Source organism: Podarcis gaigeae, assembly GCF_964106915.1.
Source record: "Podarcis gaigeae genome assembly, chromosome: 2".
Classification (NCBI taxonomy): domain Eukaryota; kingdom Metazoa; phylum Chordata; class Lepidosauria; order Squamata; family Lacertidae; genus Podarcis; species Podarcis gaigeae.
In genome coordinates, this window is record NC_139679.1 from 29,362,710 (window position 1) to 29,381,587 (window position 18,878).

Genomic DNA, 18,878 nt, shown 5'->3' on the forward strand with positions numbered 1-18,878 from the left:
TATACGCGCACGGACACGCGCACGCAATTGGCAAAGGAACCCGAATACAACGGCATGGGGATCGAGTTGATTAAGAGCTGAGTTGGTTGTGTTAGACGGTAAGTATATGAAAGGTCAAAGTAGGTGTCCTAAGGGTGCCCTTTGGTCTTAGATGATCAGCTTTCTCCCTTTATCAAAATGGGATCCAGAGAGAGCTTCGATGACTCTATCAGCGCAGCCCGTCTGGCAGGTTAGAATAGCTGTAGTTATGCAGGGAACTAAATCCTCTTATCTTATGCCCCAGACCTAAGAGGTCAAGCCCTGTAAACATACTTAGCTGCAAACAATGACCTGGGATAGCGAAGTATGTGTCAGTTCTCCTGTCCACTAGTTTTATTCCCTAGGTGCAGATAAAACTTCAGGCTGCTTAAGCATTGTCTTTATAGTATAAGTTATTTTAAATATTGTTTTTAATGATGTAACCCACCCTGGGAGCTTAGGGTGAACAAACAAAAGTGTTGCTAAATAAAATGTTATCCAATGATGGTTAGGCAGGCTGCATCTTGGTGGAGAATCTTGTCTACCTGTTTCTTAAGGAGCCAGGGGTGCATTGTGGCTGTTGCCTCTGGTGCACACATAGAGAAAAGCTCCTGTGTATTTTGCTGTGTGCATTGCATCACACCGGACCTGTGTAGCCTTGTGCATCTGAATCAATATTTGGATAAGGAGTGGATAGGGGCTACCCTGGGATGAAAATAAAGAAAACTGACATGATGATAACCAGGAGTCAATTGTTGTGTGTTCATGGCACAGAGTGGCAATTGTCGTGCACAATGGGATCGTCTTGGCAATCAACATTCAGATAATTCAATTCCTGTTGCAATGTATGTGCAGCCTGCTGTGTTTTCCTGCACAATTAATCTAATTCAGGCATTGGCAGACTCGGCCCTCCAGGTGTTTTGGGACTACAACTCCCATCATCCCTAGCTAACAGGAGCAGTGGTCAGGGATGATGGGAGTTGTAGTCCCAAAACATCCGGAGGGCCGGGTTTGCCTAGGCTTGTGCTAATTGGAGCATCCTCAGCACAAAGGCATGGGCCACATTTATGAAGTGAAAACAGGCTCCTGCCTCAATGGATCTTGCAATGTAAAAGGAAATGATGGAGAGAAAAAGCACAGAGAAGGATGGGGCCAGAGGGGGAGAGAGTAATAGGGGAAGGGGCTGTGGCTTAGTGGTAGAGCACATGATGTCTCAGGCATCTGTCTCAGTATAAGGCAGATTTCTATATTCCTATATAGGAGCCTGGGGACGCGGGGGACGCTGTGGGTTAAACCACAGAGCCTAGGACTTGCCAATAAGAAGGTCGTCGGTTCGAATCCCCGCGACGGGGTGAGCTCCCGTTGCTCGGTCGCTGCTCCTGCCAACCTAGCAGTTCGAAAGCATGTCAAAGTGCAAGTAGATAAATAAGTACCGCTCCGGCGGGAAGGTAAACGGTGTTTCTATGCGCTGCTCTGGTTTGCCAGAAGCAGCTTAGTCATGCTGGGCACATGACCTGGAAGCTGTACGCCGGCTCCCTCGGCCAATAAAGCAAGATGAGTGCCGCAACCCCAGAGTCGGCCACGACTGGACCTAACGGTCAGGGGTCCCTTTACCTTTACCTATATAGGAGCCTAGACCAGAAGGCATATATGTGGAGCCACCCCTACTGAGAATGTAACCAACTTTATTCAAGAATGTTTGTAAGCCAACATTGTACTGTGTAAAGTGCTTTGATCACTTTTATTGAAAAGCAGTACAGTATATCCATATTCTAAGTAACCAGCTAATTAAATAAGGCGTTATACCTGTTGCACAAGAGAGTGTGCTTTATCTAAACTCTGGCAATATAAAATTCTAATTCCTAGGTATACAGTCATTTGTAAATTGTATCTCAGTTATGCAGACTTTAAAAAAAACCACATTTTTTTAAATCTAGATTTTCAAGATAGCCTACAAAAGAAAACCATAAAACAGATCAGAAACAAAAGCAGTTGTCGTAGCAACAGTAAAAATGCAAAAAGCAGTAGATACAGAATTGCATTTCAGTTATGCAGACTTCGATTTCCTCTCTGCTTTTTTGAATGATGCTCCAGCTTCAGATAGGTGAAGTTCTACTGTGTGCGTACGACAAAATGACATTAAACAGATGGGCAGGTATAAATAAATTATTATTATTATTATTATTATTATTATTATTACTTAGGGTTTAGAGGGGTGGTTTAGAAACTGCAATGAGTTTCTTAACAGCAGCCCATGTGATGCTGTATAAAATGGTGTGGGGGGTTTTGAGGGGAAAAACCTTTTAAGGGCATTTCTGTTGGAGGAAGAATAAGAAACAAGCAGATCTTTCAGGCTGAACCCAACATAAGAATAAGGCCTGTTTTTTTCAGGAGCTGCTGTGTTTGATTTAAAACCAGATGTGTTTTAACTTCTCAGACGCCAAGGTACAGTCTTGCCTAGAAAGTATACCCTCTAGATTGTGTCCTGAAAGCCTTTCTTCCAAATTCTGGACATCATGTGATGAGAAAGTGGGCATTTTGGTAAACAAACAGCTCCAGTGACGGAACATCTTGCAGCTCTGGACTGTTGTCTTTAGAGGGCGAGTGGAGAAAAGAAATGAACCTTGCTGGCTCACGTGGCTGCAGCAGCTTCTGTAGACCCGTGGCTCAGCGGTGTCTGAAGCCAGAGATGCTGCTTTCTGGACAGTGTTTCCTTTCATCCAGGGGAAAAGACTGTAATTGTCTGTGTGTGGCTGCCTGCCAAGGCCTCTGAGAGACGCAGGTTCTCTCTCTAAACAGGCGATGCTCAGGTGAAGCGCACTGGGCAGGGCGGTGGTGGAAGAAATTGACTGAAGAAAGTTCGGAAGTGGAAGGAACTTTCTTCATGCTTTTTGTCTCTGGACAGCCATGACTCCCATGAAGGTGCTAAGCGTCTCTCTCTCTCTCCCCATCCCACCCGCTTCTCCTCCTCATCTTCCTTGAATCAGTAGGGGTGGAATGCCTCTGTAGCTCATAATCCATCTCCTCTTTGTATTCTAGGTGGCTCTCCGCATACGGCCGGTCAGCTTGGCAGAGCTGGAAGAAGGAGCCACGCTCATAGCTCACAAAGTGGATGATCAGGTACCATGGGGCCCTCCTTCCTGATGCCTTGCAAAGTGGTAGGAAGGGGACTGGGGATGGTGCCGGATGAGTTCTTGAGATGGGGCTTTGAAATCCAGCATCAAGGACAAGCTATGCGGATGGGTTTCAATAATTTAAACACAAACACACACATAATGCAGCGCAGGTCACTGAAATATAACAACAACAATTTATTATTTGTACCCCGCGCATCTGGCTGGGTCTCCCCATCCACTCTGGGCGGCTTCCAACAAAGATTAAAAATACATTAAAATGTCACACATTAAAAACTTCCCTGAATGCCTTCTAAATGTCAGATAGTTGTTTATCTCTTTGACATCTGATGGGAGGGCGTTCCACAGGGTGGGTGCCACTACCAAGAAGGCCCTCTGCCTGGTTCCCTGTAGCTTTGCTTCTCGCAGTGAGGGAACCGCCAGAAGGCCCTTGGTGCTGGACCTCAGCGTCCAGGCAGAACGATGGGGTGGAGATGCTCCTTCAGGTATACTAGACCAAAGCTGTTTAGGGCTTTAAAGGTCAACACCAACACTTTGGTGGTGCAATATCCACCAAGAGTTCAGGGCTGCTGAAGGGAGTAATCTGTTGCATAAAGAGGGTCCCTGAGGCTCCAAACTGCCTGGGCAATGCGACCTCTGATCCAGAAGGTCTGGTGCATCATCTCGAAGGCTGGAAGATGCACCCCACATAGGAAGTAGAGGAAGCTGCTTTGCCTGTTGGTTATCCTATTGGTTCATTTAGCATGGTAGTAGTCAATACAATGCCCTCCAGACTACACTTGGACTACAGTTCCCACCATCCCTGGTCATTGTCCATGTTGGCCGAGATTCTTGGGAATTGTAGTCCAGCAACATCTGAAGGGCACCATGCTTGCTACCATTGATCTAGTCCAGCCTTTCTCAACCTGTGGGTCCCCAGATGTTGTTGAACTACAAGTCGCATCACCCCTAGCCAGCCAGGCCAGAGCTCAGGGATGATGGGAGTTGTAGTCCAACATCATCTGGGGACCCACAGGTTGAGAACCCCTGATCTAGTCCATTATTGGATACTAGGAAGTCTCCAATGAATCAGGCAGCGGCCGTCCTCCATCCCCTCCTATCTAGTCCTCTTAACTCAATTGCCTGAGACTGATCGTGGGATCTCTCAAATGCAGGCACGTGTTCTGAGCTACTTCCTGGAGGGATAGCTCAGTTGGTAGAGTGTGAGACTCTTAATCTCAGGGTAGTGGGTTCAAGACCCATGATGGGCAAAAGATTCCTGCATTGTGGGGGGTTGGACTAGACGGTCCTCGTGGTCCCGTCAAGCTCTACATTTCTATGATTCCTGCTAAGCAGGTGCCACGGACTTCAGCCCCTCCAATGATGATGGGGCCATGAACTTGCATTCCTCATGGTGAGCCTTGGACTCACTTTCTTGTTTCCTGACCTGCCTTGTCAGCTACTGAAGGTTACAAATGAATTCTCCTCTTTATTCTTAAGGTTAGGCCTTCCTTCAAATGAAGCCCTGAAAGTGTGGGAACACTGGCAAATGTTAAAGTGAATGAGAAAGGGGGATCATAGTGACTTTTCACTGAAGATTATCATTGCAGGGGAAGGAGAGTGCTGAGAAATCAAGTAATAGTGGGCTTTGGACTAATGATATTATTTTTAAAAGCTGTGTATATGCTTGAGCCCAGGAAGCAGGGATGACATAGACCAGACTTTATATCTGCAGAGATCCCTTTCCCAATCGGCTTGCTTGCTGAGGAATTGCTGCATCTTGCAGTGGATTTGGGGGTACAATAAGGCACACTCTGGGTTCACCCTGGGCTTGGCTGCTGCCCCTCTCTTGAGCTGATGAACTGAGCGTCTTTGCTTTTTTCAGGGATGATTGTTCGCGGTAGCTGGTTTCCAAATGAGGAATCCAAAAGTTCCCATGAGCACAGTTGTGGAAACTGTCACTAAGCATTTGGGGATTAAACTGTTTTCTGTGCAAAGCCAACTCTGCCATGTGGCACAAATAATAATAATAATATTATGTTGGGCGGCTTCCAACAGAGCACTAAAATCAGAATAAAACTTCAAACATTAAAAACTTCCCTAAACAGGACTGCCTTCAGATGTTTTCTAAAAGTCAGATAGTTGTTTATTTCCTTGACATCTGATGGGAGGGTGTTCCACAGGGTGGGTGCCACTGCCAAGAAGGCCCTCTACCTGGTTCCCTGTGTCCTCACTTCTTGCACTGGACCTCAGTTGAACGATGGGGGTGGAGACGCTCCTTCAGGTATACTGGGCCGAGGCTGTTTAGGACTTTAAAGGTCAGCACCAGCACTTTGAATTGTGCTCGGAAACGTACTGGGAGCCAATGTAGGTCTTTCAAAACTGGTCTTATGTGGTCTTGGTGGCTGCTTCTAGTCACCAGTCTAGCTGCCGCATTCTGGATTAGTTGTAGTTTCTGGGTCACTTCAAAGGTAGCCCCACGTAGAGCGCATTGCAGTAGTCCAAGCGGGAGATAACCAGAGAATGCACCACTCTGGTGAGACAGTCTACAGGCAGGTAGGGTCTCAGCCTGCGTACCAGATGGAAGCAATTGCCTGAGGCCCCAGATGCTGAACTATTGGTTGGCTACTTCAGTTGCACACCAATGTTCACATTGCGCCAGCAGCTCCTTCACTGACTTCTGCAGGGTCTCCTCTTTCCTAGATTTCCTATGAGCTGCCCCTCTTTTTCTACCTGCTCTCTCTGTTTCGTCTGCTTCTTCCATCTTCACTTCCTAATAGTTGCCATTTGGAGCTGCACTGTGCTGGGCTTAAGAGCGACACCTTGTCATCCACAAGTGTGTGGGGGCCTTTTCTGTTCCTCCTGAGATGAATGTTTTCCGTAGCGTTTCTCATGGGTGTGCTGGTGTCTTTCATCATAACTCTTTGTCATCCTACGGTTCCTCAGAGCGCAGAAGGTAAGCTGAGATTCCCAGTTCTCTGCAACACCGTCTCTGGACTTGGTCTATGCCATTGAACATTCTCATTAGCAGCTGCTAAGGAGCCCAGCTTGTCTCCCTGTTTGTGGGAGTCAGGAGAGAAATTAGGTCTGCTGATTAGAAGGATATTCTTGGACTCCCCTTGAGAGTTGCTGGGAAATGCTGGCTGCAATTGACTCTGCAAGCTTGGCTCCTGAGACTCAAGACAGTCCCCGGGGGCAGCCAAGCTGTTGCGTCCGTGTGCTACATTTGCTTTGGTTTGAGGAATTGCATCATGTCTGGGCGATGCAGGGCCTTCCTGGATCTTCTTGGAACTGTAGGCAGATGTGTGTGTGTGTGTGTGTGTGTGTGTTCCAAAACAGATAAAGGCAGCTTTAAAGAGGGATTAATGCTCATTATACTGTTACACTCAGCCCACTTTTCTGGGTTATAAGATGCTGCAGAAGGGCTGGACTTGGATATGTTAGGTTCCCTCTGAAAGATGGTCACTCAAGGCTTCTTGACATTTTGTAATATTTGAGTTCATTTGCATAGAATACATAGAAATTGAGAATACAGTCGTACCTTGGTTTTTGAGCAGAATGTGTCCCGGAAGTCCATTCAACTTCTGAAACGTTCGGAAACCAAGGCTCGGCTTCTGATTGCACAGGCGCGCCGGAAACAACAGCGGAAGCTGCATTGGACATTCGGCTTCCAAAAAAAGTTCAAAAACCGGAACACTCACTTCCAGGTTTCGATCATTCAGGAGCCGAAACATATGAATACCAAGGTATTTGACAACCAATGTACGACTGTAGGTGAAAGCGCAGCTCATTCACTTCAATGGACAGCCGAAGTCTACAGCTCCCACACCAAACTTTTAAGATGATGTTTTGATGACGTTTTGATTGCTGGAAAATTCCAATCTCTGTGCTTCACGCAATCCTTGTGTAGACGTGCAGTGCAGTCTGTTCCTTTCCTTCACAGACAGAGTTTTCTGCACCTAGTACGGTACATGTGGCAGGAACTCTGGCATATTAAGATGGCAAGAAATTGAGGTTAGACTGGCACAGTGCTTTGCTCAGCTGCTTTGTAAGGATTATTGTTTAAAAACCGGTTGTTTTTAAAGGGGGTCTGGGGAAGGAGATCTGGGTCCTATCCAAGAGACCTGGAGCTCATGTCCCCTAGGCTAGCCCAGAAAATTGCCCCTGATTGCAGCTGTATGCTTCTGTCTGATCCCTTTGAGTTTTGGCTCCAATAATATAATTTTAATGCTACCCAAATGAAAAGGAAAAGTCATAATCAGAATGTTGCTGGGGCATCAGGAAAACAGAAGGAAAGGAAAGGAAAGGAGAAAGGAGAAAGGAGAAAGGAGAAAGGAGAAAGGAGAAAGGAGAGGTATAGCTTGGGGAATTTATAAATCGGTTGGTTTTTCACCTTTCCTACATTCTTGTGAAACAAGCAGGGGTCTGCAACCCGCGGCTCCGGAGCCGCATGTGGCTCTTTTACACCTTTGCTGCGGCTCTGGGGCGGATACTAGCGAGGAGGCGCATTGTGCGCCCTGACACTCCCCACTGTGACGGGCGCTGTACTGGCTGTGATGTCGCATGGCGGCGGTGCGTGCGTTAGTCACGCACTGTCCCGACGTCACCTTCCCACCCGCTGACAGATCGCGGCTCTGGAGATATATTTGTTTTAAATGTCGCAATGGTTTTGTGGCTCCCAGTTTTTTTTCTTCTTCGGAAATGGGTCCAAGTGGCTCTTTTTGTCTTAAAGGTTGCAGACCCCTGGAAACAAGCTAAGGATGGAAGGGGGCAGTAGGCAATTTGAGAGTACAGTGGTACCTCGGTTTATGAACTTAATCTGTGGTACCTGACCCAGGTCAGACTGGCAAAAATGTATAAAAACTGTAGTGATATCTGTTGGAGATGCAACAACGGGGCAGGAACCTTTCTAAACCAAAACCATTCTTAAACCGAGGTGCGCTTTCCCTAATGAGGCTTCCCGTCACCTGTGCCCTTCCACCATTTGGATTCTGTTCTTAGACCAAGTTAAAGTTCGCTAACTGGAACTCTAGTTCCTGTTTTGCGGAGTTTGTAAACCAAATCGTTCTTAAACTGGACTGTTCTTAAACCGAGGTACCACTGTAGTGAGATTGTAGGTTAGATAGAATCAAGTAGGACAGGCAATGAAGAAGGAAGGACATGAGAGTTGTCTTGAAAGGATAGCAAACCTGGGAAGGAGGAGATGGAAATCCAAAATTTGCTGAGCTGAATATTACAGGTTGTATATAAGAGGGCGTATTTAGTTCAACAGGTTCAGGATAGGATAAAGGCAGGCAAATGTCTACACCCAGAATATTGAGTCTGGGATAATGGGGCTGTTTACAGCCAAACTATTATTTCTGCCTGCCTGTGGGGAATCCATGTTTGTTTTAAAACAACAAAGAGTCCCGTGACCCACCGGACTATAAACTAAAAACTAGAGGCTAGTAAGCTTTGAAGATGTCGCAGGACCCTGCCTCGCCTTTGCTGCTGCAGACAAACACCGCTACCCCTGTCGGAATCAAGTGTACATAGTTATCTGTCTGTTTCACTGCATGTATACATGGCAGAAAGTCCACAGTAGCTGTGGCAAAAGCAGACCTGGTGATAATATACAGTAGAGCAGCATGCAGCAGCTGTAGATTTCCTCCACGGAAGGGACATGCATCCAAGAAATCACTGCATGTGAGCGTGTTATACATGGATACGAGTCTCGTGTGGCCAGGGTTAGGATGCTGATGATCATAAATGGCCAAAGGGCTCAATAATAATAATAATAATAATAATAATAATAATAATAATAATAATAATTTTTATTTATACCCCACCCTCCCCAGAGTGGCTAAAAACCAATAATAAAAAAGTTGATTGAAATACAACTTAAAAAACAAGATTAAAATACAGCATTAAAATATTAAAACATTAAAACGCAGCCTTGCAATTCCTCTAATCCTTGTGCCTCAATGTTTCCTTTGCTTTGACCTACAGCTGCTTCTCCTGCCTCCCCCCCCCCCCCACATTTTGGCAACAGTAAGAGCTGAAAAGGTTCAAATGAAGAAGGTTCCTTTGGAGAACAGGAACTGGCTGCCCGCTTGTGAGGAGATGCAAGTTTCTGTTGATCCCTATCTTGATTATTCCTGCTCCCCCAGTGATACGGAATGGAGGGCTCCCTCCTCCCCTTCTCCTATAAAGGGGGTTGCCTTGGAGACAGCCTCCCTTGTGGATGCCTTATCGGCCATGCCAGCCCATTGTTTATGGGAGTGACTTGTCGTCATGGCAACAATTCTCTGGAGTCAAAAAGTGGGGGTTAAGCAGGGAGGAGGAACCGCTCCAGAACTGTTTCCGGGGACTAATGCAGGGGTTACTAGAGACCCCTTTGAGAAATATAAGCCCCACTCCTTCCTCAAGCCTGTGACCGGCAATAGCTTCGTCATAAGCCCCTCGCTGTGGCCAGGGCTTAATTAGTACGTTTTAAATTTTAGTCAGAGCTGGGAGCGGCTGCCGAGACCATATAACACCGGTCTTGAAAGACCTACACTTGCTCCCAGTACGTTTCCAAGCACATTTTAAGGTGGTGCTGACCTTTAAAGCCCTAAACGGCATCGGTCCAGTATACCTGAAGGAGCGTCTCCACCCCCATCATTCTACCTGGATACTGAGGTCCAGCGCTGAGGGCCTTCTGGCGGTTCCCTCACTGCGAGAGGCCAAGTTACAGGGAACCAGGCAGAGGGCCTTCTCGGTAGTGGCACCTGCCCTGTGGAATGCCCTCCCACCAGATGTCAAAGAGAAAAATAACTACCAAACTTTTAGAAGACATCTGAAGGCAGCCCTGTTTAGGGAAGCTTCTAATGTTTAATAGGTTATTGTATTTTAGTGTTCTGTTGGAAACCGCCCAGAGTGGCTGGGGAAACCCAGCAAGATGGGCGGGGTATAAATAAATAAATAAATAAATAAATAAATAAATTATTATTATTATTATTATTATTATTATTATTATTATTAGTTTATGATTGCCCAACTTTCCTCTAAGGAGCTCAAGGGGGCATACATTGCTCCCCTACCTCTACATGTCACACAACAACTGTGTGAGGTAGGTTTAGCTGAGAGAGGGTAACTGGCCCAAGGAAGGTCACCCCATAGGCTTCGTGGCTGGGTCAGGATTTGCACCCTGGTCTCCTAGGCCCAGCTCTCTAACCACTTCACAGGGCCTTCAAGAGAAAAAGAAAGAGAGCTTTCATTCTTTCAGCCTGCCCAATCCCTGGCGGTCCAGGTCTCAGAATGTTTGTTATTTCTCATATCTGTCTATCCCTGTTCACCGAAAAGCATTTTATTTTCAAAAAAAAAACCAGAAACAAAACATGTTCCACTTCTGTCCCAGAAGAGAGTTTTCGCCAGGAAGGTGTCTAGGTTAAGAATGTACACACCCCCCCCACACACACACCAACACCTGATACCCTCCATTTTCAAGACACTGCCATGACTGTGGTGCTGGTGCTTCCTGGATCCCATTTCTAAATTTTAATTTATTTAATCATTTTTTCGATACAAGCAACAACCGCAAAAGACACATACAACAAAAACCATAATAACAATAATAACACAATTTGACAATTCAGATTCGAATTCACTGATATACCTATGACTACACCTTTTTTAACAATATTTCCCCACCTCTCTCTCCTCCCCCTACTTCCCACCACTATCCGCCTTATTGCTTAAATATTCGTCCTGGATCCCATTTCTCTCTTCCGTCACCCAAGAGGAACCCTTTTGTTTCCAGAGGCCACTTCTCCTCCCGAGGTTTTCCATCCAAAAGGGGTGGCAAAGTATGTTATTCCTTTGTGTTTGCTTATTAATTTAAATATACACACATTTTGATTTGCTTGTCGACCAGCAGTGAGATAAAACCTGTAGGTGGAAAAACAAAAACAAAAAACCGAGTAAACAACACACCCACCCGCAAGCTGAGCTGCTTTCTAAAAGCGTCACATGTGGAAAGCAAGTCTCGCATCCCCACCCACTCACCAGGACTGTCTGTTTTCATCAGAGAAATGTTGGAAGGGGATGCCCTGCCTCAAAGGAGAGATTCTTTTAGATTATTCCGTATCTCGGCTATGTACAGTCTTGAGAAGATGCTTCCTTCGACTGAAGGTCCTGCGTTCTCCATCCCTGCAGCAAAATTTGTAGAAGTCACTTGTAGTGTTCTGTAATTTCTGATGTGTCTGTCCAGAAGCAGCCAGGAGAGATTTGACAGCAACACAAACAAACCATTTCCTAGCTTTCCCCCTCAAAACTCCTGATAGCTGAGCAGAATTCAATTGGTAGGAACGCTTCTTTCTGGTTGATGCCCAAAGGTTTGCTTTCAGAGATGTAAAAGAGTCAGAATTACACACTGTAAGAGGAGTCCATACCCTGCAGTTATTGATCTGTGTTAGTCCTTGTCTTTCTTCTTCCTTGTAACCTTATGGCTGCAATTATTTTCTGCTCGGATATTTCAGCTCGGTTTAATTTCTCTTGATTTGGCCTTCTGTGTGAGACAATGCTGCCGGCATGGCAGCCTATAGAGGACAAAACTAATAAACACGGTTGTTGTTGTTTATATTTAAAAGATCTCGCATTTTAGCAAGACTTGCTGTTCTGAGAGTGCCTCCCCAAAAGAAAGGTGACAAGATTAGAGAAATGGGTCATGCAGAGATGCAGCCTCCTCTGAGGCTGAATAATACATACAATCACAGAATTGTAGAGTTGGAGGATACCCTGAGGATCATCTAGTCCAGCCCACCTGCAATGCAGCTGTCCGATACGGGGATTGAACCTGCCACCTTGGTGTTATCAGCACCAGGGCTGTCTTAAGCATATGAGATGCTGGGGTGCAAACATCCGCCCGACGCCCCCCCGCCCCGGTTGCCCAGTCCCAGGCGTGCAGGAGGGCAGAGCGGACCAGCCACCTCAGCGTCTCGCTGGCTCGGTCGCCCCCGAATTCGTGGCGCAGAGCCACCCGCAGCAGAAGAGCCCGCCATGGCACTCTGACCGACGGGTGGGCTCTTCCCCGGACTCAACTGTCGGGCCCCAGAATCTCGGCCTGGCGCCCCTGAGAGCCTGGCGCCTGGGTGCCCCGCACCCCTAGCACCTATGGGTAAGACGGCCCTGATCAGCACCACGCTCTAACCAACTGAGGCTGACATGTTATGTCCTTGCATTGGGAGTGCTTGGGTGACCCAACTGCACCGAAAGCAAAGATGTAGCAGAATTAGCTGCCCCTGGAGAAAGCTGACTGGGAGGAAACTTAGCAAATAATCATGCAGAGATGCACAGTTTCCTCTCAATCAGCTTTTCCTGTCTCTCATTACTCTGCCTTTAACAACTCCCATTATACAGCATAGGCAGAAATCAACTGGCAAGGTTTTTTCCTAGCATGGATATGCGTTAATGGGAGTAAAGATTTTCTTGTTGAATTGTTACCAGTTGTTAAAGATAGGGGATCTAACCTCTGATGCAGTAGTGGTGGTGGAGTTTTGTCTGTTGGTTTTAAAGGGGAGGAGGAAGAGGCGTTGGAGACTATCCTCTTTGTCAGTGTCCCTCTCCCTAGAAGGTCACCTTCCCTCTCTCTTCCTTCAGATCCTCTGCACAAACCTCAGGACAGAATCACACAGAGGCCCATTTGTCCAAGTGAAGTTATGAGGCCGGCCAATTGAATTTTTGGCGTCGCTCACAAAGCACCCATGAATGGCCCCTGAAACAATGCCCTGCTTCTTCGGGCGCAATGGGCAAGAGAGCTGCCAACAGCACAGGCTGTTCTTGTTTCTGAGAGTTACCTGTGGCTCCACCTGAAAAGAGAGTAACCATTCAAATCCCAGTCCTGAGAGGAGGGAGGGAGAGGGAGACAACACATCCCTAACCTCAGAGAAATTTATTTAAAATCATGATATGTCCCAGGGTGCGTCACAACAACATTAGCAACAACATTAAAAACAGTTTTAAACAAATTTAAAATGCAAGAATAGGGTGGGGCCTAAACGCAGGGCTTTTTTATAAGCCAAACTGAGTTCTGGCACCTCTCAGGTTGGTGCAATTGCCACTGTAAGAGAACAAGGGAAGCATTCGTGGTGAGTTCTGGCACCTCTTTTTCTGGAAAAATAGCACTGCTTTAAAGTACCTGTTATGTATTCAGTGGTCTGTGTTTGCCTGAGCTTAAGTCTGGACTAAGGATTCTGAGCCCCTGTGTTCTGATATCCAATCACAGAACATTTCAGGATCTGGGCCTCTAACTCTGAGTTATGATTCGCAGCTTGGAAGTTTAGACAGCCAATCACGTTGGGAGTGGGAGTGGCCCAGGCCACCAGAAATGTATACAAGCAGTTGCTTTGCTCCTGTTGTCCAGTTCTGTTAGTTCAATGAAAGTTATTAGTGTTATCACTGTGTCCTGCCACGTGGGAACCCACCTACATTTCAGTACCCATCTCAAATGTTGAAGGCCAGAGGAAATGTGTGTTTGAGTTACCATAGTATTTAGAGTCTTATCCTGTCAGGAATTCAAATCCGCAACTGATTTCTGAGGCATGCCATATGCATGCGGGATCCTTCCAGCCCGTTCCATGTAGATTCCAACCACGAATTGAAATTGTGGAGCAGGAAAATGGGGTTGTGGGGGTGGAGGAGCAGCTATACTGAACTGCATTCAATGCTTAAAGATAAAAGTTGCTCCTTCGCTTTGTCTTGGGTTCTTCCCCCTTCTCAATCCTTCCTCCCTCTGCTTTGCTGCTGTGTCTGCTCAGAGCTAATTGTGCCCCATTTGCAACCATTTCTACCTGATTAATGCAAGAGAATGGTAAAAGGTAAAGGTAAAGGACCCCTGACCGGTTAAGTCCAGGCAAAGGCGACTATGGGGTTGTGGCGCTCATCTCACTTTCAGGCCGAGGGAGCCGATGTTTGTCCACAGACAGCTTTCCGGGTCATGTGGCCAGCATGACTAAACCGCTTCTGGTGCAACAGAACTCTGTGATGGAAACCAGAGCACACAGAAACACTGTTTACCTTCCCACCGCAGCAGTACCTATTTATCTACTTGCACTGGCATGCTTTCGAACTGCGAGGTTGGCAGGAACTGGGACAGAGCAATGGGAGCTCACTCGGTTGCAGGGATTCGAACCACTGACCTTCTGATCGGCAAGACCAAGAGGCTCAGTGGTTTAGACCACAGTGGTAATGTCAGAGAATGGTAATGTGGCTTCAGTGGCATTGAAATCCTTTTACATGGCTCTTGCTGTAAATGCTCGCAATGGGAGCTATTGATTGACTGAGTTTATACTCAGTGATAAGAAGAAGAAGAAGAAGAGTTTGGATTTGATATCCCACCTTATCACTACCCTAAGGAGTCTCAAAGCGGCTAACAATCTCCTTTCCCTTCCTCCCCCACAACAAACACTCTGTGAGGTGAGTGAGGCTAAGAGGCTTCAGAGAAGTGTGACTAGCCCAAGGTCACCCAGCAGCTGCATGTGGAGGAGCAGGGAATCAAACCCTGTTCACCAAATTATGAGTCTACCGCTCTTAACCACTACACCACACTGGCATAAGGATCTTAAAAGGAGAATAATATTGGTGGAAGATATGTCAAGATATGTTCCTAAAGTTATTTATTTACCACACTCAACTTCCCATTCTTCCTCCAATGAGCTTAAGGCGCTGCTTAGGTGTTTCTTTCCATGTTCATTTCATCCTCACAACAACCATGCGTGGTTGGTAATTAAGGCTGACCCTGGCTCAAAGTAACCCTGGCTGAGTGGGGATCTGTTGGTTAGAGTGTGGTGCTGATCATGCCAAAGTTGCAGGTTCGATCCCCATACGGGACAGCTGCATATTCCTGCATTGCAGGGGGTGGGACTAGATGATCCTCAAGGTCCCTTCCAACTCTATGATTCTGCGATATGGCAATACCACGCTGGTTAATTTATCCCAAGCCGCCCTTTTCTTTTTATCTGCTGCCTGCCTACTATGGCGATTGCCTTACACACCGGCCCCTTTTAAGGCCTCTTGGAGATGGTGAAACCCAACCTAACGTTGCCGTCTAGGGCAATCTGATCTCTGCACACACAAGGATGACAAGCTGCTCTCACAGGGGGACAGATGCTGACATCTACTGTGCCATCGGTAGCTACTTTTGTAGCAGGTATCCAGTTCTGTCTCTGAACGGTTGAACTGGGAAAAGGAGAGGCTTCCCATCATCGGTGAAAGCTCTTAAGTGCCAGAGGTCTCAGGAAAGAGGGGCTGGCATTTGGCATTACATAACCATCCCCAAGCCGAGAGACAAATCTTGTGAGGTGAACCCTTACCAGTCGTTCCCGGAAGGCCAAGCTGCAGCACTGAGGTAAAATCTCTCTGGGATTCAAGTTCATTTAGCCAGGTACTAGCTCCAAAGAGAATAAGGCTGTGTACACAGTATGCATTTAAAGCACATTCAAAGCACATTCGTTCCCTTCAAAGAATTGTGGGCACTGTAGTTTGTCCCTCACAGTTACAGTTCCCATTAACGCTCAGCATAAACTACAGTGCCCAGAATTCTTTGCGAGGGACGGATGTCCTTTAATGGTTTAGTGTGTACTTAGCCATAGCCTCATTTCCGCCCAAAGAAAGCAAATCCTTAAATACAAATCCAATAGTTTCATTCCCCTTTCCAGGATCTGGCAAAAAAATAATAATCCCCAAATACACTGCAACCCATAGCAGATACATACTTTACAACATTTCTCCAAGGAAAATAGAGGTGTCCTATAATGACAACAATAATAATGTTATTATTTATATCCCACCCATCTGTCTGGGTTGCCCCAGCCATCCTAAAAAAACAACAACACACACACATTAAAAGACTTCCCTACACAGGGCTGCCTTCAGATGTCTTCTAAAGGTTGTGTAGTTGCATAACTCCATACCCTCCAACATTTCTCCCATGAAAATAGGGACGTCCTAAGGAAAAGTGGGTACATTCCAGGATCAAATCAGAATCTGGGACAGCTTCTGTAAATCTGGAAAATAGGGGCACTTGGAGGGTCTGCAATTGTAGGTGCCAGTAAGGAACCAAGGCTGAATACCCTTCCCAACACTGCTGACTCCATAGCACAACAGTTCAGCGATGCATATATACACACCCACACGCTTTCCCACCCACACCCATATTCCTTAGTGGCTACTGTGATCTGCTTGGGATTAAGCCCAGCAAACAGACACCTGATCTAAGACCAGCAATGGCATCCGCACGGCTAGTATGGACCTGTCCCCTTTGTCATATCAGATTAGGGTTGGAAGGGATCAGAGAGAAGCACAAAGGAAGATTAATGATCCACAGGCAGGTGGGTGGAACACCTGCATTCAGGATAACAGCCAGTGTGGAAGCTCTAATACAGTGGTGTCCAAACTTTTTCCCAAAGAGGGCCAGATTTGATTAAGTGAAGGGCCGTGAGGGCCGACCGACCAAAGGGCCAACCAAGGTTGTTGACTTTTTTTAGGATTGAAGTTGTTGACCTTTTTTAGGATTTTACCCCAAAGTTGGTGAGGTTTTGGGGGATTGAAGTTGGTGAGGGTTTTTTTAGGATTTTACCCTAGAAAATAGGCTGCCACGGGGGCCGGATTCAGCCGAATTAGGCCCCCGTAACAGACTTTGGACATGCCTGCTCTAATAGCTATTGTATTTCTCTCTCTCTCTCTCTCTCTCTCTCTCTCTCTCTCTCTCTCTGCTACTTCCCTTCTGCTTTATTTCACTGTCTAACACTCTTCTGTTCCATCCTTCCAGTTTTCCTGATGCCCTTCAGGTCAGATCTACCTGCCTTGTGGGAGGGACCACAGCTCAATGGGAAAGAGAACATCCTTTGCATGCAGAAAGTCTGAGCGTTCCATCACTGGTGCACCCAGTTAAAAGGGTCTGGTAGCAGTCGACTAAGACCCTTTGAGGATATCTGCTCCTCCTCTACTGGGTGACAGGCTTGTGAACACACCACTGGGCTAGTGTGATGATATATAAGTTAGCACTGAGGCAGCCCAGCAGGCTCCCCCACATCAGATCCCAACCCTCCTCCTAGCAGATTTTTATTCTGCTGGGTATTTCCCAGCTTATTACCACTGTGCAGTCTAATTAGTTAGAAGCCAGTTCACAGTTGCAGTCTTAGTGCTCAGGGGATGCTGGTGTGCTATGCAGCTTATTAAAAGCTTCTGTACCTTGAGGGACATGATTTCGGAGACAGGGAGGGAGAAACAGGCAGAGAAGCTTTAGTTGGTGCAGCTACCTTGGGCAGAACTTCAATATTTCATTGGCTATGGGCTGTAGGTAGTTCCTAAGTTTGGAAACCACTGCTCTAAGGGATGTCAGCATGATGGCACTTTATTGCTTCCTTCTAGCAGGGGGCAAATCTTGTTATAGTGGTACCTTGGTTCTCAAACTTAATCCGTTCTGGAAGTCCGTTCCAAAACCAAAGCGTTCCAAAACCAAGGCACGCTTTCCCATAGAAGGTAATGCAAAATGGATTCATCCGTTCCATACTTTTAAAAACAACCCCTAAAATACCAACTTAACATGAATTTTACTAACGAGACCATTGATCCATAAAATGAAAGCAATAAACAATGTACTGCAGTCACACAATCAAGCAATCAGTAGCTGAACTGGGTTCCACACAGTCATAAAAACAAACAAAAAAGAGCTGCAAAAACAAAAACGCAAAATAAATAGCAAGAACAGACAGACCTCAGTATAACACTCAAAATGGAAGTGTGGCACTCAAATCGGAAGCGTAATGCTCAAAACGGAGCACGTTCGGCTTCCAAAAAAAGTTCACAAATTGGAACACTTGCTTCTGGGTTTGCAGTGTTTGGGTTCCAAGTTGTTTGAATACCAAGGTGTTTGAGAACCAAGGTACCACTGTACTCTGGCAGCAGGGCGACTCTCCTCTGGGCCAAGTAAGAACTGGTGCACACATTTTCTCTTCCGCTTTCCAGCTGCTTCCTTGCGGTTTGCTTCCAGTTCTCCAGTGTAATGTGTATCAAAAAGATCCCGTCACTTTTTTCTTTTTCTTTTGCAGATGGTCGTTCTGATGGACCCAATGGAGGACCCTGATGACGTGCTCCGCGCCAACCGCTCACGAGAGAAGTCCTATATGTTTGATGTAGCCTTTGATTTTGCTGCTACCCAGGTAAATAAGTTGGACGAACATGCATACCTAGTTACCCAGGGACCTGAGCCCAAAGTACATGTGATGTGGCGATAGGTACATGCATTGGTTTCCTGGCTGATCCAAGGGATCCTGGGGTGGAAGAGCTAAATATTTCCCCGGGGTGTGTGTGTGTGTTTTTTTCTGTTCTTAATCACCCTCCCCCTTTTCACCCAACAGAAGAAACGTAAAGTACCCTTATGTTTTCCCCCCGGCACAAATAAAAAAACCAGCTGCGAAGCTTACGAGTGGGGAAATTCCCAGAGGAAAAAGGGTTAACCAATTCCTCTCAGTTCCCAATCACAACCTCCCCAGAACTGCTTTTGATTAGGAAAGATAACTGGGGGAGTGTTAGGCGAATCTGCTGTAAAATGTATGGTCCCAGCTCTAAGGCACCTCTGACATCCCAGCCTTGCCTTCCAACCTGTCTCAGGTGTGGTGGCAGGTGGCATGCCTGGGCCAAACCACAAGCTCCCCTTTCAGCAGGCTCCATTTCAAGCTAATTTGCACGTTGCCGTGAAACTGGAGCTCCTTGAGTGAGATCTGCCAT

General features: G+C 46.5%; 1 protein-coding gene across 1 annotated transcript in view; it reads left to right on the forward strand.

Annotated features, from left to right (window-relative positions):
- The window catches only part of LOC310839139 (dynein axonemal intermediate chain 2-like), a 77,982-nt gene that overhangs the window by 30,911 nt on the left and 28,193 nt on the right, over positions 1–18,878 (forward strand). Inside the window, exons 13-14 of the mRNA XM_083727553.1 lie at positions 3,058–3,138; positions 18,200–18,310. Of these exons, the coding sequence (XP_083583679.1) occupies positions 3,058–3,138; positions 18,200–18,310 (192 nt within the window). The remainder of the gene's footprint in view (positions 1–3,057; positions 3,139–18,199; positions 18,311–18,878) is intronic.